Source organism: Ruditapes philippinarum, unplaced genomic scaffold (genome assembly GCF_026571515.1).
Source record: "Ruditapes philippinarum isolate M1 unplaced genomic scaffold, ASM2657151v2 ctg5908_1_1_1_1, whole genome shotgun sequence".
Lineage (NCBI taxonomy): Eukaryota > Metazoa > Mollusca > Bivalvia > Venerida > Veneridae > Ruditapes > Ruditapes philippinarum.
This window is the reverse complement of record NW_026866638.1, coordinates 80,804-107,364: the sequence shown is the minus strand read 5'-3', so window position 1 is coordinate 107,364 and position 26,561 is coordinate 80,804. Positions and strand designations below refer to the sequence as shown.

The 26,561-nt window shown below is 32.1% G+C and overlaps 2 protein-coding genes across 2 annotated transcripts; both read left to right on the top strand.

Moving 5' to 3' along the window:
- Window positions 1-316: 316 nt before the first annotated feature.
- On the top strand, window positions 317-10,433 carry LOC132733173 (synaptotagmin-15-like). The gene is made up of 8 exons (XM_060719770.1): window positions 317-574; window positions 2,200-2,374; window positions 4,260-4,475; window positions 4,751-4,887; window positions 5,300-5,433; window positions 7,095-7,256; window positions 7,572-7,689; window positions 8,306-10,433. Exons 1-8 carry the CDS (start codon window positions 499-501, stop codon window positions 8,626-8,628), a joined length of 1,341 nt encoding a protein of 446 aa, XP_060575753.1. The 5' UTR covers window positions 317-498; the 3' UTR covers window positions 8,629-10,433.
- A 455-nt stretch (window positions 10,434-10,888) lies between these two features.
- Window positions 10,889-17,661, top strand: LOC132733177 (uncharacterized). The gene is made up of 2 exons (XM_060719774.1): window positions 10,889-11,588; window positions 16,672-17,661. The coding sequence occupies exons 1-2, from the start codon at window positions 11,261-11,263 to the stop codon at window positions 16,944-16,946; spliced, it is 603 nt and encodes a 200-aa protein (XP_060575757.1). The 5' UTR covers window positions 10,889-11,260; the 3' UTR covers window positions 16,947-17,661.
- The last annotated feature ends 8,900 nt before the right edge of the window (window positions 17,662-26,561 follow it).

The following is a 26,561-nucleotide window of genomic DNA, read 5'->3' as shown; positions in this document are numbered from 1 at the left end:
TCAACGTAGTAAACGAAATATCGAAAACGACTTTTAAATCCGAGAAAACGCGCATTATTTGCGGTAAATATAACAACAATCAATCTTTCTCAGGTATATAAATACATCATCGATTGATTCATATCCTCACGTTCAAAATGGTTTATTTTTCTTGAGTTTTACTCTCAAAGGTAACATCTGGCAAGCTAGTTAATACCTTGAATATCGTAATATCACCTTTATCTTTATAATTACACAAAATCTTCGGTCGATAAACCGCCTGTGAAAATATAGTTTGCCTCCTTGTGACAATAAATCAAACGACGGTCACGTGGTCTGTTTACGTGGATGTATGTGAATGAATAAATGTTTGAATAAATGGGAACATCTTCACTTATCTGTAAATGCTGTTTATAAATGTCTTAAGGATATTGATATATTATGGGTGTTGAATGAAATGTTTAAGATATTTGATAAAAGCAGTGGATTAATTAGACAGCGTGACGTTAGCATGGTAGTATGAGTGGAGAAGTGACAGGGGATCATGGAAATAAAACTGATTCTGGTATTTTAAAAACGTTTCTAGATACAGATGGTACGTATGTTGTTTTATTTTCTTTTATTTGTTAGTGTTAACATCAGTTATCCCTACTTAAAGGCCCATTATGCCTCAGAAATGCTTTTTTTTCCCTCAAAAGCTTTTTCATTTTGGCAACTTTTACAGTATCCAGGCCATTCAACTGAACCATCTTTAGCTCCTGTTTTTTTTTTTGTTTTTTTTTTCTTTTGCAATAAGTACAGTTTCATTGATTTAGTAGTCTGTATGGAAGTCAAAGTAGTACTTTGTTTAACATCATTTAAACAGAGACTTTTGAAATGTAAAGTCAATTTTGCTCAACTTGACTAAGAAAATACGAGCATAATGTCACTTTAAACTTACGTTTGCTCTTTCTAAAGAAGGCAAACAATTAATAGTTGTTAATTGGGGCATAATGTGCCTTTAATTGCCTGAAGAAATTAGCAATGCGTTTTGTATACATATTCATGATCTACCGAGATTTATGCTAATCGAATCTTTTAACGCCCTATTTATATTATTGTATATTTAATTAATTAAAGGTATCTTGCATATAATTTTGAAAGTTGACACAAAATAACCCCATAATTTCTCTGACATGTGACAAAACTTAGTAAAAGTAATGATGACTATCATAAATGTCGTCTATATCAGTGTATATTTAATGATGAAATGGTGTTGAATGAAACATTTAAAAAATGCAGATGCACAGTTTTGTGTAATTTAGATGATTTTTTTTATTCATTTACAATGTTCCCACTATAATAGTACAGTATACATTTCTGCTGAAATAATATATAATACAATTTTAATTGCCTCAAAGCCCTTATGAAAATATGTACATACTTACCACACCATAATGACTGCCACTTATGCAAGGATTTTCATAGAGACCTTCACTTATAGCAGAAGTATATCAGTCCCAGTGTGCACTAAACGCGGTCTTTCAATCTAATGAATATATGATTTAGTGGTGTGTCACATAAACACGTGTGTCAGAGCACGCGATGCAGGAACTTACGTCATGTTAATGGCGTCATGGTCATCTTTGCTGTAAACTTAAGAAAAGAAAATATAGTAACCCAATTTAAGTGTCGTCTGTTTGCATAACTGGTTTCCTAGCTAAATTGGTCATTTTAACCTTTTTGAAAACAAAATAACATTTTTGCAGGAAAAGTTAACGTTTCACGCACCTGCTCAGAAACATTTGTTCGCGGTAGAACTCAAATTTTTAAGTTTGTCGAATTTGCAAGGAAACACGATTTTCAATATCAAAAATTCTTCTTTGACCCCGATCATATGACATTTAGTATCATGCCAAGCGTACGATTCATTCAAATTTTGAATCTACGGAAGCCGAAAGGTACCACCGTGGCAAGTTCCATTTTTTTGTTGTTTATTTATCTCTGTCTAAAGATTATCATGTTTTATTGAATCTTGACAATCCGAACTGCTGTTATATGAAAGCTTGAAATATAGCTGAGTAAGCGTATTATTCCAACAAATAAATATTGTTAAAACGGTAGCAATTTACATAATGTGAGGGCTGGTATGATAAACTACACACGCGTAGTATAATGATCCGCAAATGTTTTATCTTTTTTGGCCAAAGCTGTATGTTGTTTTATCTATCTTTTTTCCAGGCAAAATGAGTTTATTTTATCTGGTGGCATGTGTTACAGGAATATTTTTCCTTCTACTGTTATGTGTAGTGGTCATGTTAATCAAAAACCGTCATAAAAACAGGACACCTTCTAGCTTGTTCCTCGCGGAGATGCATAATGGAAGGTCAACGTGCAAGTCCGCACCACTGTCAAGGTCAGTGAAATAATTTTTCTCAACCCTAAAATTATCGTTAAAAATCATGAAAAGTTCATGGTTCATGATAAAAATGATTATTAGAATTTCTAGAAAACGCTGTCTACATTTTTATTCTCACACAAAAAATATTGATTTTAATTTCCCTACTAATTTTAATCTGATTATAGCTCATATATTATATATATATCTTTTTAACAACTCACCTAAGTTAATTATCTAGTGCTACTCGATGGACAGATCCCTACTCTGACCTATTATTTGATTAACTATAGATTTAACCATAAACATTGACATGCGCTCTTTTGTGGTGAATTTTTATTGAATCCACTAAACTGATAATTAGAATAAGATAGGTCAGGGATCTATGCATATACAGCTAGATGGAGGCTGTAAACTGATGCTATGATTGGTTAACTTTTCGCATAATCTCATGCCCCGTTTTAATAAGTGCCGCTTTAGGGAGTCGTCCAGAATCATGACCAGTTTTCCTATTTACGTCTATTTACCCCATACATTTATTTGCTTGACGTGATAGTTGCATTCGGTCAATACACTTTATCTTGGAAAGGATCGTTTCTTTATATTTTTTCTTCGCTTGTTAATGTAGTATGGCCTTTGATATAAGCTCGGCAATATGTTACGTGGTTTTAAGCTTTTATGAGTTTATTACCAACCATTTAAATTGTCCATTTATCATACAAATGTTACAAGCCCACAAATATTGATCTTGGAAACATGTTGTAAAAGTTCGACTTAATGTACATCTATATCACGTGATTAATATAATCTATACCAAGATTTTATATCACAGTGTCCTTTTAACAAAATGCTTCAAACAATTTTTACTTATCCACTTGCTTATAAACAAAACAAAACGATCAAAAACGAGGCTAAAATCTTATGGACCACTGTTATATAATTAAGAATTGTATCACAAACATATGGTGGCTGATTTGTTACACTTTTTGCATCGCGTTGGCACAAGCGACAAAGCTCCGTGTTGTCGCTAGCGCCAACTAGACGCACAAAAGCGTACCAAATCAGCCACCATACAAATATGTTTATGAAAAGTGTACACGATGATCATTCGCACTATTTAAACATACATGTATTATTAAAAGTCCACCACAGTTGTACACTGTTTTGTTTGACGTTGTACATATACGGTTTTCCATGTGCTTAAAGCTCAATAATAAAAAGGAGGTTTCTCGAAATTCACTCTAATGTTCCGGACAGAAATGCACAAATATAACTTCTGTTAAAGCTGCATGCAACCAGATGAGCCACACTATTTCAAAAATGATCAAACTTGCGAAAATTGTTCCAAACTTTTCAAGAAATATTTTATATATAATGTTCGATTAATGACTGATTTTCAGTATATATCTCCATATTTCTATTGCGTGAAAGTAAGGGCTATGTTCCATATTTTGGCATCTTACTAATGCAGATAATTTATGTTGATTGCAAATGCCGTTTGCAATATGTTAATTACTTTTTTGTTCACTTCACATATTTTACTTTTAAATACATTTTCAAAAGTATGAACCTTGAGGCATGCTGCTTTATTTACATTAATTAAATTAAGATGTCTTTTTAAATTATAGACGATATTTAAATAAATCCTTTTAATCATTTGCAAATCTTGTACTTCATGGATGTTTCTTGTTTAAAGTGCACGTGAATAGTGTGATATGGCATGTAAAACAATATACACACACTGTAATATGCTAAACTTTTTGTTACAATATTACGTAAACACATAACAAAATAAATAAACATCACGAAAATAAGTAGAGAGCAAATTAACATTTGAAAGTGATAATCTTATATTGATGTTAATTTCTGTTTTGATAAAATATTTCATTTCCGCCACGTTCAGAATACAGTCTCCTGTGAAGGAGAAGCGTAAATCATGTCCTAATGCATATGGTTCTGTGGACGAAGCTATTGTAAGGTCAAGCACATTCGATAATCTACCAAATATGGAAACTGAATGGGTCCAGCCCTCACCGGAAGGAGATAAATCAAAAAGTCTTACGGCATTACAGTATCAGGCTAACTTCCTTGGGACGCATGCTCAAGTACCTTTTACTAGGTAAATAATATACTTTTACAGATTTTCTATATAAAAAAATTAAGTAAGTTTGACACTTGAAATGGTTGTTGAAATTAGAAATGACTATAAAGGGTAAACTATATTCTTTTTAAAATTAAAAGAAATAGGGGAATTTGAATTTTTAAATCTTTTGTAATTGAGCTCTTTCGTCTTGTTACTTCTTATTAAATGCAAGAAAAATGTAAATATATTTTGCTGCATGTATATAGATGTCTGATTATATCAACATTAATTACTAAAATATGACGTTTTAGGACTGAGAGTGAAAATGTGCTCCCGGGGAGCACTTACACGGATCCCAGCGAGCATGGCCGTATATGGTTTACTGTACTTTATGACGCCACATCTAGTATTCTATTAGTTACCATCATAAAGGTCAAAGAGCTACAAGGTAATAGAAAGTTTAATATATTACTGTATTAACATCTGCTGTAGGTTCAAAAGTTAAAAAATACGATCATTGAGTTTCTTTTTTCATTAATATGCACATCAGATAAACTTATTTTAACATATGTATGTTTGGAATGAGCTTATTTTATCACTAGTTTGTCAAATCGTTAAACATCGACAAAAAAGAAAAAAAAAAGAAATATAAAGAAACAAAAAAATAAAACCTTATTCCGTTTGTATCGTTATGAAGATTCTGTATTTTAATGTTTAAATGTGAACTCCATAAAACTATTTCATAGCTCTTATGTTAAAGGGACTACACCATCATGTGATTCATAGATTCATTGATAAATTGTAATCAAGCAATAACACAAATCATTTCTTTATTTATGCGACAATCTTTCTTTCTTCAGGTCGAAATATGGATGAAAATTACAGGGATCCATTTGTTAAAGTTTTTCTTTTACCAGACGAAAATATCTGCCATTCAACAAAAACTGTTAAGAAAACACTTAACCCATCATTTAACGAAACTTTTAGTTTCGAGGTAAGCCTGCATGGTTACTTCATTGGTGTGTGTTCAACATAACAAATGTGGTTGGACCTTAATTAATTTGTAACCTGAAATATGTTTATTTTGCGTTGGTTATAACAATGACTCAGAGAGTATTTGAAGGAAAGGTATATTTCGAACAATTAAGTTAACATTTAAATTGAATAGTTTTCTTGTTGAATATATTGAAGGTATAGAAATATATCTCTTTCATCATTATAACTATAAGTAAAATAAACATCCAATCTTAAAATTAAGGTGACTACACTTTTTAGAACCTGATAGGTTTGAAAAAAACAACAACAAATTGGAAAAACCGATCCAGGCCTTATTTTTGATAATTGCTATTTGGCCGAATTCTGTAGAAATAAAAAGGAAGATCTGAATACTAGTATCAGAACAATTTTTATTGGCCATTTAACCTTTCCCCTCACAAGTTCCACAACGTTGTCGAGACGCTTTTTACAAAAAAAGCCAGGAGCAAGAGTCTCAAGAACTTGTGTGCGTTATCGGTACAATGCAAATAAATAAGATTGATTTATGCTGCACTATAAAAAATAAGCCAGTAATTTATTATCATATTTGAATGGTTAGAAATTCCATCGCAGTTTCACTATACGAGCTTTCTTTGTTTTGTCTACTCACTATAATGAGTGGTATCTGCACGTTATCCATGAAAGCAAATTATACTTGCATCTGGACCGGTTATTTGTATTGGGCTGGTTAATTATATTGATTTTGACCACAAGGTGACCACAAAAGGCACGTGCTATTCTACACCGTTTTATACATAAGAGTAAGGTCGAAAATTGATAATCTCTTTCTTTGATTACGAAAACAATTATCATTAGTTATAGTTAGCTATTTTTACAGAAGCATTGTCTCTTCTAAGCCTTTTTGAATAAATGGTTTACTAACATATCTAGGTTGATTGACCTTACACAACCACTAAATATATTTAATCTGATTTTGATGGTGATAAATGACCCCACAGTCTGTAACATGATAACGTTACTAGTCTTGTATTCGGTTTGCAATATGAAATGTTCGCCGCCGTAAGCTTCAGATTCAGCGTTAACTTCTGGTCAAGTTTTTTTTGGTACCTGTTCATAGTTTTAAGATAAACCTGTGAGGTATTGCTTTGAAACTTGGAAAACGTGTTAATGATCATCGACAAGAGAACATAATTATCCCAAATTCAAATTCAGAATTCCTGTTATGTTCTTCAACTCAAAATTTCTTTGCAATTGGTCGTTTAAGTAAATCGTATACTTTAGATAATTGCAACGTCATGAATATAATAATTATGGTGTTTTGACACTATCATGAATATACCAACTTTTAACAAAAGTTCATAGTTTTGTCATGACTTTTAACAACAAAAATGCCAACTTTGTTCTTAGAATCTTTATTTATGTTTTATATCTGCCCGTTGTTTTACAATTCAATTTGAAATATTGCTTTATAACTTTGAAGACTTGTGAAATTCTATCTACCTAAATTGTCGTGCGTTTGAGATGAAAAATCATTCCCCCTTTTTGACGTCGAACATCTAGAGCTATTCTTTCTATTTGTTATTAATTATTAAATATTTAAGTTAAAGTATTTATCATCATTAAACTGCTTAAAATGTTTACGTTTTGTTTATTCCACAGGTGAATCAAGAAGACATAGGGCAGCGAAGTCTTCGATTTTCTGTATATGACGTAGACAGACGTCGATTACGTCATACACTCGGCCACGTGGTTGTTCCACTCCAAGATCTCAATATGAACTCATCTGACATAATATGTAAAGATTTGGAGCAAGAAATACATGTAATCAGTTGTCTTTCTATCTATTGTAATTCAATTTTATTATTTAAAAAGATGTGTAGTAATGATTTTTTTCTTTAAAACAGTCAAGTAGGATTAGACCTACATCTTATTTGTCTTTTAATCTAATCAGAACATAACGTTAATCGATATTGAAATTGAGATCTCGTTTCTCCACCCTTTCATTTTCTTTTACTCTTTTATAAACTTATTTAAGTAATTGTATGAAATATTTGATGCACAGAATAATGACATCTTACCATAGCATGATCCCCATCTTATGCTATGATTGCTAGTTTTTTAAAATTATTATTGCAGTATGGGTCATCATTAGGTGATCTGAATATTGCGTTAACGTATCTTCCACATACAGAAAGATTGAAAATAGTTATACTCAGGGCTAAAAATATCCGTCCAAAGCCCGATCCTGATACAGGTAGGTGTATATTCTAATGTCATACAGATCATAACATTTCTAAATTTCTGTTGTTTTTGTATCTGTTTAAATGATTTTAAGACTGAAAGACGAAATGAAAATTATAGTAACAGTATAAAATGTGGTCAAAAGTCATTAATTTGCCGGGGACTAGTATCATTGACTTACTTCTGTCATTCTCTGCTCAGAGCGTTTCTTTACATAACATTTTACAAATTTACAAACATATATTCATCCTCAGCTCATTGGCTTTTACTTTCACTCAATCTTTCCAGAACATGCGTACAATTAAAAATTAGAATCTTTTTTTTCTTTTCTTCTTTTTTTTGTATACGAATAGTAAAAATTTAATCACCTTCTTTTACAATTATTTGACTTTAAATGTCTGTTTATTTAATTCAAATCGGTCATCTATGGTAATCCAAATGTTTGCAGCATTTTAATCATTTTAAAATTACTGGTCAAGTTAAAAGGATAATGAACTGTGAACAATGATAACTTATCTAAAATAATCTGGTTATTTGATTTGTCATATTTTTTTATTAACGTATTGTATGGAATAATTCGTATTCGTTTTGACAAACAACAATGTATATTACTCATTTACTATTTAAAGGTTTTTATGTGCGTCTCCTGGTCTACTATGGTAACAAGTTAGTGAAAAACAAGCATACACTTACCCAGATGGCATTACCGGAAGTCAACTTCAATGAATCATTTGCATTTAGTACGACGAATAAAAGCATAGAAAATTTCAATTTTGTTGTAACTTTAGTGAAGACTAAACGGCAGGCAATCGGAAGTGACGTCGAACTTGGTAGCGTGACTCTTGGATCATTCATGTATGCACGTGGGGCGGGATTAATTCACTGGCAGGAAATGTTGGCAAAAACGAGAAATGTTGTCACAAAATGGCATCAACTTAGTGTCCCCGTGTAATGTTCTGTATTTGCTCCACTGTGTAGTATGTGTGTGTGTGGCGTGAAAAAACATAAGAAGAAAGAAATAACATGGACTGATGTAACAGAATGTATTTCGGTGCCATATTGAAACATAGAGCTGTAAAGAAACAGTTCACAGGGCATGTAGCATCGTGGGTGTGAAGCATCAGGTTGGACTTATATCTTAACAGCTATCTGATTATTTTGGTTTGACGTTCGATCTAAAACATTCATCTGAGAAGTATTAACAACATCATGTTAATGCTGCAGTTATATCCCTTTGGTTATCGGATTATATTGTGTCTATTTTCCAAGTCTAATCTGACAGTATGTTTAAATGATTGAAATGATAAACGTTTAAAACTTAAATCGTAGCTTTAATCTACAATGATAGAAAAGAGTGATCGTTTTTAGAGTAACTGAAAAAGAAAAAGAAACACATTGTATGCTGAAATCATGTTGTATCGCAAAGTTGTTTAGGGGATTCTGACCTGCAATGTGTTAAAATCGGTGACAAAAAATCAACAACAAACAAACCAACAAACAAAACACACAACTATCTTGCATGCCTGAGGTTTAGCGTAAACATACCAGATTCATGTTACATAAAGCTTGTTATATTTCTACTTGGTAGATACTTCTTCCTCCTACCAATGCAGGGGAAATCTGTTATAAATATTGCGTATTAAATAACTGTTTCACCCTCCGCTTTTATCATTTACATTTATTTATGAAACTGATATAACGTTCGATAAGCTTAATGTTAATAGTTTTGTAAAATAATCAAACCTAAATTATAAACAATTTTAAAGCGTTATTCTGCATCTCCCTATTTCATTTAAACTCATTTTAATAACATGAACATCAATTTGTTTTCACATACTCGAATAATTTGTTTATCATAAAATACCATATATGTATAATGTCCCATTAATCACATTCTACATCATATATATAAATAATGTTTATTTATTTATCACATACGTATTTGTGTTTTAATGCATATCTTTATGTCTTCATGAATTCGCATCATGCATTGAGTTTTATGTTCCATTTCTGCATTTATCATTCATTATAACATACTGAGAACTGTCATATTTTCATTAAATGTAACATAATTCAATTTGTAAACAGTTTCAATTCCGTACAACATTACATTCTTCTCTGAATAATTCATTGCCTTGAGTAACCTAATCCCTTGGTCCTTTCCCAATAGGATATTCCCATATTATGTGATAATCAGTTATTGCTCATAAACTTTAAAATTACAAGTGTACAGATATCTAATACAACTAAAACTGTTATACCCTATTAAAAGAACGTCAATTTGATTGATGACAAATGCATTTTGAATAATAATTATCGTAAGTGGCATGCATTGAAATCTCTGAGGAGAGATAACGCATGCTTGCTTACATTGTAATGAAAGTTGTGCCTATATATTGTCAAACGAACGCGATGTATTTTAAAACTCACTTTTCTTCAATGTGTGCTACAAAGAAAATAAAAAAGTTTGCGGGGTAATTATGATGGGTTTCTTTCTTAATAACTACCATTTTTTATGTTCTTATCGCCTTGTGAAGATACAGGAATTCGAGATAAGAGAAACATGATTACTATTCCTTGACTGAGATTTAAGACTGTATCTATTTCTTTGTATTTTGCCCAAAGTGTAACACATATACAACATTGAAGAAATAACAAACCAAATGTGCATTGTTATATTATTTTTTTTAAAACATGACTGTTTATATCTGGCCGTAATATTAATCAAACCTTTAAAGTGGTCTATTAAAAAACAAATCAATTCAACAAAGGGCCCCAGGCCTTGAACGCATAACATTTGAAAATCGTACATAGATCAACTAGGGTATTTCATCAGGATGATAAATAATTTTCTTGATTAAAATGTTTAAACACTTTTTATTCTTAGGTAATTTTGCACTATAAAAACTATTTATTGCTTTTGGAGAAACGTAGTGAGCGAATGATCTTAAAATTTTGTTTACTTATATAACAATTAATTAAAGTTCCTAAACTTCACATAGGTTTGTGCGTGTATCTACTTTCTATGGAAATACCGAAAAGGTTACACATCAATATGTTCTTATGTTTCCTAAAATCACATTTACGTAATTTTCATAAAACTAGTACATTGTACATACAGGACATTATTATTTTTTTCTGTCAGAAAGTAACCGTGCAAGTGTTAAGTGCTTTTACTGATTGAATGATGTATGCAATAATCTAAACAAAAATACCAACTTGCGTGAAATAGCGACAAAGTAAAAATCGCCTTATGCATTTAAATGAACTGATAATCCTAATTCAATTAGCTCTTCCTCTCCAGGGAGGAAATTGTTCACTGAAACAAGGCCTAGCGATGCTCTAACACTTGCCAACAAACACAAAAGTTCTGCTTATTTTGTAAACTGCAATCGTGATTCTAAAATGAGTTAATTTATATTCAGTTATGTTTCCATCAATCCAATTGATTAATGTTTTCTTTCCAGAAACACTTCTATGCTATCCGACAAATTTCAGAATTGAGCAAAACTTTGTTCTGAATTAATTTTTTTTTTGACGAATGAATTTCATAACAAAGTGCAATAACTTGATTGAGATTTAACATGGAGATGATATATTGTGTTATTTTGCTATTACATATGTTTGTCTTGCAAGTTTTACCGAGTGAGATCATATACAGTAAATGGAAACGTCGTAAGGAAGAGTGCAAATTGCTTCATGATTATGTCACAGATCAACAACAAATACAAAACTTAAACAGGTGTATAGTTGCTTGCGAAATGCAGCATGATTGTGAGACGGTGTCGTGGCAGATTGGTGGCAACCTCTGTCTATTTTCCAACAAAAATGTAGTGGACGATAAACGACAAGCTTACCTTAAATGGGAGCATTCAGATGGGTGGAGTACCTACTCTAAAGTTCATTATCCAGGTAGTAAAGTTTTGTCTTTCAAATCATATCGACATATCAGTCTCATTATTGATAACTTTAAGAAAGCATCAAAGAAAAATGTAAATGAAAATACCTATTATGGGTGTACAAAAAAAGCTTTTAAGTTATAGTTTTGTGTCGCTGATATATCTAAATATTTATTAAATCTGTCATACGATTCAATTAAGGAATCAATGAGCACTACACTCTAGACTCACATTCCTCGTGACTTTAGCTCAATACAAAAATACACGAAAAGTTATATACAGTCACCGGTATTAAACTGCCAATGATAACTGTTTAGGGGCACCCTGCGTTGGCAGCTGGGGGGGGGGGGTCACTCAATATGGATATTAATGTAACTATGTGAATTTCCGCCGATCCAGATGTGCACTTAAACACCATATCTGACAAGCGCAGGGTAAGTTTTCAACGTTTAGAAAAATTATATAAAATTCAAAACTTTTTTTTATTTTTAGCCCTTGTTATTTTTTAGTAAAAGCGAATGTTAGTTACATTAGTTTCATCTTGAAATGGAAAAACTACTTCTAAAATATATATATCTAGTATGTTGAATCGAGATCAGCTCCCGTGTGTTGTTTATGTATATATTAACGAATTGAAGAAACTAAGAATTCCTTTTAATAAATTAAGTAAATAATAATAATGTTACACTCTAATGTTCTATTCAGTGTCCTAATCTAGAAAGCTGCCAGGGTAACGCCGGACAGGCAATATATTGAAGTTTCTCGCGTTAGAAACTTGCAAATTACTAGGCATCTACGCACAGCTAACTCACTCGCCGAATCAGATTGTAGAACGTTCATTTTGGCACCAAAGCTCTCCATACCGACCATGGCCAGCCGTTCGTCTCCTTCATTTATTTTTTTAGACCCGAAAAGCTCACGCCTTTTTCAAATAACATACCTTTACTTGGTTGTCCAAGTTACCCATAATGTCCCTTTATAATCGAAACTTTCTGCTCCAAAGCGGATTAAGATTTGACTAATGTCCTTGTAGTTTTGTTTTATTTACTATTAAGCTAGTAATTATCCCGTCCGTGTTTTGCCTTGTTTCCTGTCCTGCTTTTGTTTGGTATCCTGCTTGGCTCCTTGCTGGCGATCCTGTTTTGCTGGGTCGTGTGGGGTTTGCGTTCATTTAACGCCGCCCTTCCTTAATGATCTTGTTTTTTTTATATTTTTAAAAATATTTGGATGTGATTAAGTCTGTATATGAGAGATAATTAAATATGCAAAAGCACTTACGCCCCTAGCACCGGCTTGAACGGTACTCAATTTTCAACACTTAAGTGTTGGAACCAATGATCTCGCAGGACCAGAAAAATGTTACAACACTGAAGTGAAGTAGATCTACGGTGCAACTTTTTACAGCTGCCACACAACACTTGACACCTGTTGTTGTGAAGTATAAAAATCTCGATAACGTGATCCCTCGGAAGCATTAATTTACCAATGGTATGATTTTAGCTGTTAAAAACATTTATACATTGGTGTGTTATATGTGTAAGAAAGAGTTATACAGCATGAGGTGGATGGGGTATTCATATTACACTCTCCCTACCTTAGATAAAGTAATCCTCTTGCATAACAATCTTGAGGTTTTTAGAAATAACTTAGAAATGAGAAAGACACAGTTGTACACAGTATGAACCATGTAAACATTTGAAAGCAACAATTTACATGTGAAGATCACAGTATGTTTAACAACACTGAAAAAAATTGAGTAAATATTCATAAATATGTCTCAAATAATGTAATAAGAACAACGCTTTTTAAACGAATATAAATTATCTACTCCCTAGCTATTCTGAAACAACATCGATACATTGGAAAATTTACAATGTTACAGTGCCTGACTTTTGAAATTTTCACTACACACCCCCTTTCTTCAGCAATTTTATAGTGCCATGTGTCTCTGTCCAACGATCCCATGCCCGGCAAACTGTCGCTCCATTTCAAAATTGCGGTGTACGTAAAAGGAGCGGACGGCATTTCCGAGATAGAGCGAAAGGCAAATCTAAACGGCTAATTGTAAGTATCGTTTATGTTTTTGTCTTGTTATTCTTTTAAGTTGTAATTTTTCGAAATTGTAGTTCATTGTAGGATTGTTTTATGCTTCCAATCGTCTAAGCTGTTACAAAAAAAAATATATTAAACCCGGGAGAATTTTTTCCCCTGACAAAGTGAACGACAATTTATTGAATATTGAACTTCCTAACCATGAAAATGCTATACTCTTCGGATTTTTTAAAAAACAAAGTGTATTAGAAAAATATCAACCCGTAATAAGAACTTGTCCGTCGCGCAATATAAATTACTCCTTACGGATTTCTTAAATTTGTAAATCAATAATTTTTGAAAGTAGTGAAGCCAAAGGGCAGATGGAGCGAAAGGTTCGATGTTGGGTGCAAGGCGATATTAATTTGGCGTATTAGGACTTAGGAGGAGCGTGGTCTATGATCTTTATATGTAAAAGTTATAGAATTTAACTATATAATACTCGAGTGTTGAGACCGAGATATACCTTTTAAAGGCAACTAATAAAGCGCGATATCCTTTCAATGACTTTAACGTAATAAATGTAATCGCGAAGGTGTCACCTATGGCTGCCGTATAGATTCCATTATTGATGTTCCAAATTTGGATGAGGCCCGATCATTGAATCATATGCATGGCGTAATACAGGGTGTCACTTGTTCGAGGTCACGGTTATGTACATTTAAAAACGTGTGTCCGTGCAAATTCGACATAATCGAATACTTTCAGTTCTACCGCGAATAAATGTTCCTAAGCAGGTTCGTGTAACGCGATTGTTCCCGCAAAAATGTAATGCTTTTGAAAAGTTAGATATCCAATGTGCAGAACAGAGACAAAATTATGCAATGCAGGGGGCACATTACATGGATCACTACTACCGAGTTCATTTTACTATGACTTTCTGTAATGAAAATCTATAACGTACATGTTCAGGTCAAACACAAATTTAATAAGCCACGTTTTTATGAAATTGAAATACTTTGTAAGTTGGGGAATCTCTATGAAAATGGTTCACAAAGTGTTCTAAGGATATAACACGTGTTATGTTTCAAGATACTTCCTCTCTTATTTAGCATTGTTGTGTAGTTTATTATATTCCTCTTAAAGCGTAAATAGAACTGTTTACTTTTATAATCAAACACTGCATATTGTCAGTACAAATCTTGCTTTAAGAAAAAGATAAGCTAAAAATATCTGTAAAATTGTGTTTGTTTCTATGAACAAAACGAACAAAATAAAAAGGCAGTGCTCATGCAGTCGGTGCAAGTACTTAAATTATTAATAATTGATAGACCTAGTTAAAGCACAAATAAATTAATATATTATCATATTTCTCCGGCTTCACATTTTAGTACGTCTACTTTAACTTTGAAAGGTTTTTATTTATAGAAATTCATAGACTACGCTCTTTACACCAACTTAATATCGACATACGCTCAACAACCGACCTTTCGCTCCATTTCTTGCCCTTTGGCTCCACTACTTTCGAAAAAAAAGTCCAATGGCAAATTCAAGAAATCCACCTAAATAAGTTTATTTTGCACGAAATACTAGCTCTTGTTACGGGTTGATATTTTTCTATAACACTTTTTCAAGAAATCCGAAGTGTAGAGCGTTTCCATGGTTGGAGGTTTGATATTTAACAAATCGTTTTCTCGGGTTTAATATTATTTTCTTTATGTAACAGCTTAGATCATTGGAAGTCTAAAACAATTCTACATGGAACTACATTGATGGATTTTCGGAAAAATACAACTTAAATGAATTACAGGATAAAAACATAAACAAAACTTACAATTAGCCGTTTTAATCGGCATTCCGTCCTATCTCTGAAATGCCGTTCGCTCGTTTTACCGTACCCCACAATTTTGAAGTGGAGCGACAGTTTGCCGGGACCGGTGTGGATCCGCTCTCTCTAAAGATTTCACTGTAGAATAGAGAAAAAACCCATCACGGCAAAATTGAAAAATGTAATGTTGCAGGCTTACCTTGAAGGTTCCATGATAACCGCCGTATGAACACATCTGCGGATGTTTCTAAATTCAAAATTTTACCATTTCATGTTTAAATGTTGAATTCTGCCTAATATCTTGTCAAAGACTGCATTTTTTTAGAAAATGATTAACTATACATGTAGAAAATTCACAAGAATAGAATCACAATTCGATTTTCTTTACAAAGCTTTGAATTTTATGTTAATGATTTAAAGTTGAAAACTTACCCTGTGATTGATTTATTTTCTCTTTCACATATTGCGTTCTAGCGCACATCTGGATTAGCGGAAATTCACATACAAACGTGACTGATGAAAACACAATACAATCCAGTTTGACAGGAAAACCGGCAGCGGAAATAATCTACGCTTGAAAAAAGCAATAGTGGTCTCCCGTATTTCGTCATGTCAGAATCGAAATAATATCGGTTTGAGCGAAAAGATTCCAAGATTCCAACACATCAAAACTCAAAACCGGTGTTAAATACCGATAAGACTGATCTTTTTTAAATATCTTTTTTTTTAAAGAAAATTATTTTTAAGCCACACATATTTAAGTCTTAAACCTACCACTATGTGTGTCGTTATTACAAATTTGATAATTAACACATTTTGTCGTTATTAATAAGTTAGTCATATCATTTCATTTTTGTTTCAATAGTGAATATATTTACTAGCTTACTTTTATTTAAGATTTGCAATATAATTCTACTAACTAATCCTGACTGGTATTACTGATAAGTTTTAAAGTGATACTAGCTTGAAAACAAAAGATATAATAATGTGTACTTTTTACAAACGAAGAACAGTTGTTTTTTTATTTTAAAGGTAAAGAACCAAAGGACGAATCACATGATACAATTTGCTCTGAATATAACTTTTTCTACGTTTGTGCTCTCTTTAAATTTAGGAATATTTTCCAAATATATTGCGTGTTCTGCAGATATACGTACAAACGGTACACACTTTCTTAATTTAATGACAAACGTTATATAAGTTATGTTCAGAATGTAAACATCATTCATCATTGCAGTTTCACGTGTAATGAATCCGGAACCTGACTCAGACATGATGAACTATGAGGAAGCTGTCCAAGCATGCGCAGACCAGGGTTCAACAATAGCGACACCCTCTGATTTAGAAGACGCTCGCAACGCAGGTATGGACACCTGTGCATGTGGATGGCTGTCATCAGGTGATAATGGTGGAATAGTCTCATTATCGGGCAGTTGTGATCTTTTTAATTCTACAAGTGGAATTGAGTACTGTGGAAATCCAAGGGCCATAGCATGGTGTCAACTTAATTGAGAAAGCAATATATCGCAATTATATAAGTGCAGATTGTTTCATTCGGATTAATTTGTAATTACAATATCAAACTGAGGATTTTTATACTGATATCTTTTTTTTTCTGGTAATTTCACATTAAAGTACGAATCTACGATATTATTGTGACATGACATAGAAAAAGGACTAGATGATAGTTTCATGCGTTTTATATGTAATTATGTAAATTAAAACGTGCAATTTATGCTAATTAAGCTCAGGCCGTTTCTGTATTACATCTTTTTAATGTATTAATTCACTAAACAGGGTTTGATCATATTTATATTTCCAAAATGTTTACTATCTAAAAAGCTATCACATTAATAAACTCTTATCTACCTAAAACTTGTTATTGAAAATTATGGTATTTCGACTGAGTCGGGTTACGCAACAAGGGCTAACAAAAATGACATACATTACGATCGTGATATTAATTATCATAATTGGCGTGTTAATACACTTCAAATATCTGTATTTCTTATCCATTTAACCCTTAATATCTGAAATGATCTTGTTCATCTTTCAATTTTGGTGGCGGTGGTGTTGGTAGTTTTTACTCCGGATCACGGCAATAAGCCACATTGAATTTACCAGAGCACATTTCACCCCATCGCATCGTTCCTGGGCAGGCCCACTTTCGCTGGGAACTAAAACTTCTGTACATGCCAGGGCAGAGGTACAGTGCGAATGACCGTAGGCGAGATTTCATGATCAATCACAACGAAAGTGACCTGCACCTTCCGGGAATCGAGCTCGGGTCGCCCGATTGACAGTCCAACACTCTACCTATTAAGCTAACCGGACGGACACTCTTTAAATTTTTACAGGAACATTTATCATTTGTAGAGGAAATTTCATAATAAGTCTTTACTTAATAGCGAGCAGTGCATATGTTCTGACGGCATGGGTGTGCCGGTCTCATGGGTAGATTCAGTTTTTGCTATAGGTATAATTAAAAATTGGTATTCTAAAATGGGAGCAAGCCTGTTTTTATGTTTTCATTCAAGATAGTCTAACATTTATTCATATAGAAGTACAAGTTTTACCATGAGTATTCGTGTGTAAGTCAGCTAGCAACATGCCTTTGAATATTTGTAAATAACAAAGCAATGTAAGTTTGAATATAGAAACCAACTCCAGTTTCAATTTAAATTTGTAATTATTTTATTTGAAAAATATACAACGTTTCGACTCAAAAGTCTTCATCAGGTATACTTTGTTTACAGGACAAAGCGGCATTATTATGTCAAAATCCATTTCAATTGCATGTTTTGCTAACAAGAGGGCCAAGATGGCCCTAGATCGCTCAATGGACACAACGAACTCATCCGAGCAATTACTTAGACAAACTTTCTGACCAAGTTTGATGACAATAGAGTCAAGAATGTGACCTCTGGAGTGTTAACAAAGTTTTTCCATATTTGGGCATAGTGGCCTAGTTTTCACCCCAGGAGAACCATATTAAACTTGACCTAGAAATCATTAAAACAAACTTGCAGACTAATTTCCAGGATATTTGGATAACAACAGTAGCCACTAGAGAGTTAACATATTTTCTATTTTCGCTCCTGTGACTTTATCTAAGTTTATCATCCGAGAATGCCATGCTCAAGTTCCCTTAAGCTGATGACAATTGAGTAAAATATGTGACACTTGGATCAAAACTGCAGCCACTAGAGTGTTAATAAGATTTTCCCATTTTTAGCTCCTTTGACCTAGTTTTTAACACGAGATGACCCATATTCAAACTTGACCTAGAAATCTTCAAAACAATTTTTTGACAAATTTTCAGAATATTCAGATCAAAACTGCAGCCAATAGAGTTTTCTATTTTTAGCTCTTGTGACCAAACTTTTGACCGGATATATCCTATATTCAAATTCGATCTAGAAATCATCAAAACAACATTCCTGATACATTCCCAGGATATTTGAATCAAAATTGCAACCACTAGTGTGTTAACAAGATTTTTCTATTTTAAGCTCATGTTTTTGACCATATGTGATCCATATTCAAACTAGACCTAGAAATCATTAGAACAACCTTCCTCATTCATTTCCAGGATATTTGGAGCAAAACTGCAGCCACTAGAGTGTTAATATGATTTTTGACCCATATTCGAATTTGAACTGTATTTTTTGTGACACATTCTGACAAAGTTTGATTATTATTCAATCAGAACTGTGACAGCTAGAGTGTGAACAACCTAAATGTTAACAACCAAGATACACAACGCACGACTACGGACGCCGGACATACCCCTATCAGTATACCTCTCCTTGACCATTTCGTGGTCAGGTAAGCTAAAAAAATAAATATGAAAGTTATAAAATAGCATGGCATTTTGCAAAGAAATAATTCGAAGGATCAATAAAAAGGTTATGTTTATCTAGAAACCAATTTACTTCGGTAGAATGCTATTCCCTTGTTTTCATCAGAGTAACATACTTTTGGCTACATTGAATGTTATAGCCATACAGAAGGGTTTTCTAGAAACATCTCAAGCGTGCTGTGAAAAAGGGAAGTAAAACGAAAACTTGAAGAAAAAAACTCTTAGTCTAAAACGGAACATGATTTTACCAAATTCATGCTTGTTATTTGTACTTAGTAGAAGCTATTTTAATTGAGACCTGTTAAATGCTTAAAATCAGTATCTCAATATGTTTTATGCCAAGATTTGTACAAAAATCTTATAACCAGGAAGCTAAGATAGCTATTTCTTGTTATTTATTCGCTATAAACGTTTAAAAACTATAATTGTTTAGTATTTTACATTATGCATCTACTTGTGTTTCAATATTGACCTAAATTGCGTACATAATTGGCAAGCAGAAGCTGAATAAGTCATCATATTTAATAAGGTAAAGCTATTAATACATGTTTATTTAATGAACGTTTTTGCCCGTTAGATACAGATATAAAGAGCACTTAAACTATCTAAAAAGAGAATGGTAAACGATTAATTGCGTTTTAAAAGCCTTGTCTAATTTTTTGTTAGCTAGGCATACATAGCGATATAGATTTGATAAGAAAATATGTTCCCGAAGGCATCCGTCAGCTTGTATAACTAATGTAAAGTAATTTCAAAGAAAGAATTGTATGTTGCGTACTTATTTCTATCTGTAAAATATTCTACCAAGTCATTTTGTCCTGGTTTATTATTTAAAATATCTTTAAAATGTCAAACAACTTCTTTGAAATGATGATTATTATTTTCTGTAATGAGAAACATTTCTTTAATGAGAGCAGATTTTGGTGTGAACCTTTATTTACATATATTTATGTCAAAAATGAAATGGTGAATTATTGTTTCATGTAAGAATACCTTATAAGTAATAGATAACGTAGCTTCACATTATACACTGATTTTAAACATTATTTATTGCTTTACTGTAGCCATATCGTATTTTACAGCCATATTCGTGATTTCTTGCATGAAAAATAATCACGCTGTTATGTGTGGATAAACCTCGCTAGTACAATGGTACTTACCCTTTTTCCGAAAAATGGTAATAATATAAAAAATAATCCGACTGGTGTCAATTATTGCATCATTACTTTTATCAAAGTATATGCCACTATATGGAAAGCTTTGACTGTCTATGTTGTTGTGTCACTCCTTCTTTTTGTAGATGCATCCTTATATGAATTCAACTGAACAATATATGATGTCAATGTGTCTTTATATAATGTCGACCAATCATTATACGATGTGCATTTATGAATATATTACGTGGTTGCATCGTTATATACAGTCAACTCATCAATATATTATGTCAATCTTTCATTATACGATGTGCATCTATTATTATACGATGTGCATTTATGAATATATTATGTGGTTACATCATTATGTATAGTCAACTTATCAATATATTATGTCAATCTTTCATTATACGATGTGCATCTATTGTTATACGACTGCTGCTTTATATGAAGTGCAAATGTCACGGGTTTACTTGTTGGTAAATAGAAAACGTAAAACGCTTTGACGTCACATGGTGTGTATTTAAACTGAATTTAAAATATTCATGTATATTCAAAATACGATTTATATAAAACAATGTTTAATCCTAATTTTAAATCCTGTACAGGACGCCTGTTGTCACGGGTTTACTTGTTGGTAAAGCTATATTATACCGCAGCTAATAAGCTGGTCCGTAAAAACAATATTTTTTATAATTAATAAACAAGCATGGGTTCTTTAAAAGGAATTAAAAACTGTAAAGTAAAAAAATATATTAAAAATATATTTACAATATCAATTAAACAGTTTACAATGTTTGTCTATGTGTAATACAAAGTTAATGGCAAATGCCAATAAATTAATATATAAACAAAGTACATGTATACAAAATATAAAATAATAACATAAACAATTTCTTTTACAAAGTTAAGCTTTAAAATACTTATTAAAAACAAAGTTTAATACAAATTACTTTTACTTATTACTTAAGTATAGTGCACAACAAAAATGTATTACTAAACTGTAAAGTAAAAAAATATATTAAAAATATATAAACAGTATTTATTAAACAGTTTACAATGTTCGTCTATGTATAATACAAAGTTAATGGCAAATGCAATAAAGCATTGCATTTGTGTACAATGTAAACGGGTTACAGGTTAGATAGAAAGCAACTTATTATGTATTACTCTCAGTCCTATTACTTTTTGAACAACCCTCGTATAAAGAAAAAAAAAGTATAAATTCAAAAAAAATAATTTGGCTACTGTATAGGTATGCAGAAAGGTTTATAAAACTGTTTTAACAATAGTAATAATAAGGGAAATAAAAAATAAAAACAACACGCATAATTTATTTAATTATTTATTTATTTAATATATTTATTAATTTAAACACATAACTTATTTTAATTTACAATTCGCCCTACAGCACAAACATCATTATATCGTGCGCTTCTGTCATTATAATGACTGGGTCATATCTCACTATGCACCGTTCGTAGCAACAGCGGGAAAACTCAAAGTAAAGTGTATCATATATTGTTAAGCTGACATAAAGATAATTCTACATAATATAGTGCTGTTTTAACTCTATATAAGTATGGTTACACATGATATATACATTAATGCACATCGTATAATGACGGATTGGCATCATATAAGGACGTGTTGACATCATATATTGTTAAGTTGACTCTATATAAAGTCGGTTCTACATAATATAATGTTGTTTTGACTCTATATAAGAATGGTTCCACATAATATATTCGTAATTGCACATCATATAATGAAAGACTGACACAAGGTAAGGACATATTGACATAATATATTGTTATTATGACTCTATATAAAGATGGTTCCACACAATATATTCATTTATGCACATCGTATTATAAAAGACTGACATCATATAAGGACATATTCTCATCATATATTGCTAAGTTGACTCTATTAAGTTGACTCTATATAAGGATACATAATATATTCTAAAGTGCACAACGTATAATGATAGATTGACATCATATAAAGACATGTTGACAACATATATTGTTCAGTTGATTACATATCAAGATGGATCCACATAATATATTGTAACGAAACTCCAAAAATTAATGTTTATATATAAACATAATTTATCAAGTCCATATTTAATGAATGAGATGAAATGGTCGATTTATGCCAGACACTTATTGTTTCCTGTTTTATGAACATTTTAATTCGTAAAAGCCTTTTGTTGGAAAAAGCACATATTTTGTGATACTGTTTTGAGTATGGGCCTTAGATCTGCGGTCCAAATATGTCAAAGGGTTACAAATGCTTTAGCTTTTATTAAGTATAATGTTGGTATTTGTATACTTAATTATCTTGATGATTTAGCTGGAGTTGAAACAAGGCAAAATGCGCCTTTTGCATATAATTGTTTAGTTAGTTTAAGTCTTAAGGGATTGTAATTTTATAGAGTCAGTTGATAAAGCTTGTCCACCTTCGGAAATAATGATTTTTGGGTGGTTCTTTTTAATACGAATTCAATAACAATTGAGGTTACTAAGGAACGATTATTAGAAACAAGCATTTGATAGTATTGCGGGCAATACAGTAGTCCCCTACCGGTCCCTCAAAAAGTTCTTTAATTGTCATACACTCCTGTGTATTGCCATTTATAATGAATTTGAGGATGAAGTCTGTATTTGAAAATATCGACCACAAAACATAATAAAATAAGTTTGTCTATATCACAGTAATGTGTTAAATTTCCATGCTTAGTAAGGAAATTATGTTTATACAACCTTGTCATATTATTACGATGTGGGATTTTAAAGTAAATCCTATAAGGAATGAAGAAGTTGGAGTGAAAATACCAGTTTCTCGAAAAAAAATCTAAGTTCAAGGGGACATAATTCTGGAAATAGTCTTGCTAGAGTATTTAACCTTCTCAAAAATGTCGAGTGATAATAAGAAACATATATATGAAGTTTGAAGTAGATACATTAGGAAATAAAGAAGTTATTTAAAAAAGACAACATTTTTTCCCCTAAAAAATCTAAGTTCAAGGGAGGTAATACTGATATTTTTTGTGCTAGAGTTATAAACCTTGTCACATATGATGTGGTTGATGACCAGAAACTTATATTTAAAGTTTGAAGTAAACACCTTAAGAAATAAAGAACATATAGTGAAAAAGCTGAAAAATTTAAATCAGAAATCTTGAAATTCAGGCTATTTGTTGCCATAGCAACCAGAATTTTCAACATAGGAAGAAAAGAAAAAGATGTGCATAATCTCCAGACTGCCATCTACCCATATTTCAAGTTTCATAAAAATATTTTCAGTACTTTTTGAGTTATCACTGGATCCAGTTTATGTGTTAAATTTGCCATATTTTCAGACTATTTGTTGCCATAGCAACCAGAATTTTCAACATAGGAAGAAAAAAAAAAGACGTGCATAATCTCCATACTGCCATCTATCCATATATCAAGTTTCATAAAAATATTTTCAGTACTTTTTGCGTTTTCGCGGGATCCAGTTTTGTGGACGGACGGACTGACGGACTGACAGACAGACAGACAGACAGACAGACGGACAGACAGACAGACAGACGGACAGACGGACGGAGGGTAAACCTAAAGTCCCCTCCGGTTAAACCGGTAGGGGACTAATTAAAAATTTAATTCAGGTATGGTTACATAAAACAGAAGCAACGCTTAGAGAAATACAATCACTTATTGGTAAATTAAATTTTGTGGATTCATGTGTGTGGTCAAGTAAGATTTTTATTAGCAGGGTTATTAATTGGCTTAAAGATTTGTATTGTTATCTTCCACATATTAACGTTCTTATTCCATCTGAGGTTAAAAAAGACATTCTTTGGTGGCATAAGTTTTTACAATAATACAATGGAATTTCTATTATGTTATATAAAAATTGGTCAATTCCAGATGTTATTTTCTCAACGGACGCGTGTTTAACAGCCTGTGGTTTTTTTTACAATGGAAACTATTCTCATTCTGATTTCCCTGTAAATATTTCTAATCAAAAATGTTCTATAGCAGTGTTAGAAGTGTTTGGTATTATTCTTGTTTTAAGACTTTGTTCAAATGAATTTAAAGGTAAAAGGATAGTCGTTAATTGTGATAATGAGGCTGTATGCTCAGTCTTGAATTCTGGCAGAGCCAGATGTTCAATGTAACAGGATGGTTTGAGAGAAATTTGTTTTTTAACAGCTAAATCTCAATGTAAAATAAGAGGTGTTCATTTGCCATATATGGAAAATCGAATCTCTGATTGTTTGTCTCGTTGGTCACAGCATGATAAATTCAAAAAATAACAAGAATAAAGATCAACAAGGCAAAGGCAACGTTCACAGGACGCCGCCCCCGGACACAACTAAGCAGGACACCCAGAAGGCACCAAACAAGCACCCGGAGTGGACACAACGGCGAAAGGGGCGGGACATGTAATGTGAAATAATATAAACAAAAACAGGGCCTTAAGGGAATTAAAGGGAAAAGGGCTGTACGGGTGAAAAGTTGGGGGGGGGGGGGTAAAGAATGGAAGGGGGGGGGAGAGAAAATACCTACCGTCAACGATGATTTTTTCCAGTTAACAACCAGATTTTATTTAGAGTATTGTGAGGTGGTGGATCAAGATTTTTTTTTTTTGTTAATGATTGGTAATTTTTCTTTTTCTGTTTTTTGTTTTGATCTACAGTTGATGACTCTCAAGTCTGAGTTGAAACTGTCAAATATTTCAGCATATGCTGAAGGTGGTAGAAAGAATTAAAAAAAATCAGTGGGAATCGTTTATTTTATTTTGTTTTTATTTCAAACTATGTTATTAACCGACGACTAGAAACACTCTTCAAATATATTCTCAATGTTTGAGTGTCTAGTATTCGTGATTATTTAAGTGGGGTTAGAACTGTTCATCAGTTACTGGGATTTAATTTAAATTAATTGAACACTTTTCTGGTTAATTTTACTCTTCGTGGCATTTCCGGATTGAAATGTCACTGTGTCAAGCAAGCCGAACCTATAACCCCTTTCATACTTCCCAAAAATTGTTTGGCCTTAGACATCAAAGACTCTGAGAATAAGATTTATTGGTGTCTATTTATATTTGCCGTTTTCTTACTTGCTCGCAAATTTGGTTCTTACCACTAGTAAAGATTTAATTAATCATAAGTGTTTACTTAGATCTAATATTACTCGTTTCATGGTATTTTAAATGTTACCATGAATTGGTAAAAAAACTATCTAGTTTGACGAACGGCTTTTACAGACTCCTTTATTGAGATTAAAAGGTTCCCATTTATGTCCAGTTACAGCTTATGATAACATGTTAAAAGTTGTATCTGGCGTTTCGTCAGATACTTTATTTCTTTTACCTAATGGTAAACCTGTCACTTATTATTTATTTCAAAATAAGTTGCGTAATGTCTTGAATGATATTGGTTTAGATTCTTCCTTGTACTCTTCACATTCATTCAGACGTGGCTTAGCCACTCTTGTATTTAGGAATAATGTTAGTTCTGATGAAATTCAGATTCTTTGAGATTGGCATTTTGACGTTTATAACCGTTACATTTCAATTTCTATAGAGGATAAGTGTAAAATAATTAAAGATATTTCACATATATTTTATGTTTAAAAATATATATGGTTTGGCATTGTATTTATCAAAGTGTTTATGTTTTCAGAACATGTAGGTCATCTACCACAGCACAAGTGTACAATAGTCTCTGACTCCATAGCGAAAAATGTTTCTGGAATTGGGGATACCAAAATTACAGCTTTTCCAGGAGTTTATATTTCAAGATTAAGTTTAAGAATTTCAATTTCTCAGGGTCAAGTAGATTTAAGATCTTCATTCATTATTTTACATGTGGGCACCAGTGATGTTACTGGTCCCCGTTCAGAGGATGAGATTATTTCATCCTTTAATGATTTGATATCTAACATTCGACTTCAATCTACTGGTAGCATTATTGTATCTGCTATTATTCCTCGACCAATTGATTTTGAATCCATTGGTAATAGAGTTAAACATTTAAATAATAAATTAGATTCATTATGCAAGTCCAGAAAGGTTTCATGTATTAGAACCTTCAAGCCGTTTCTTAAATGCGGT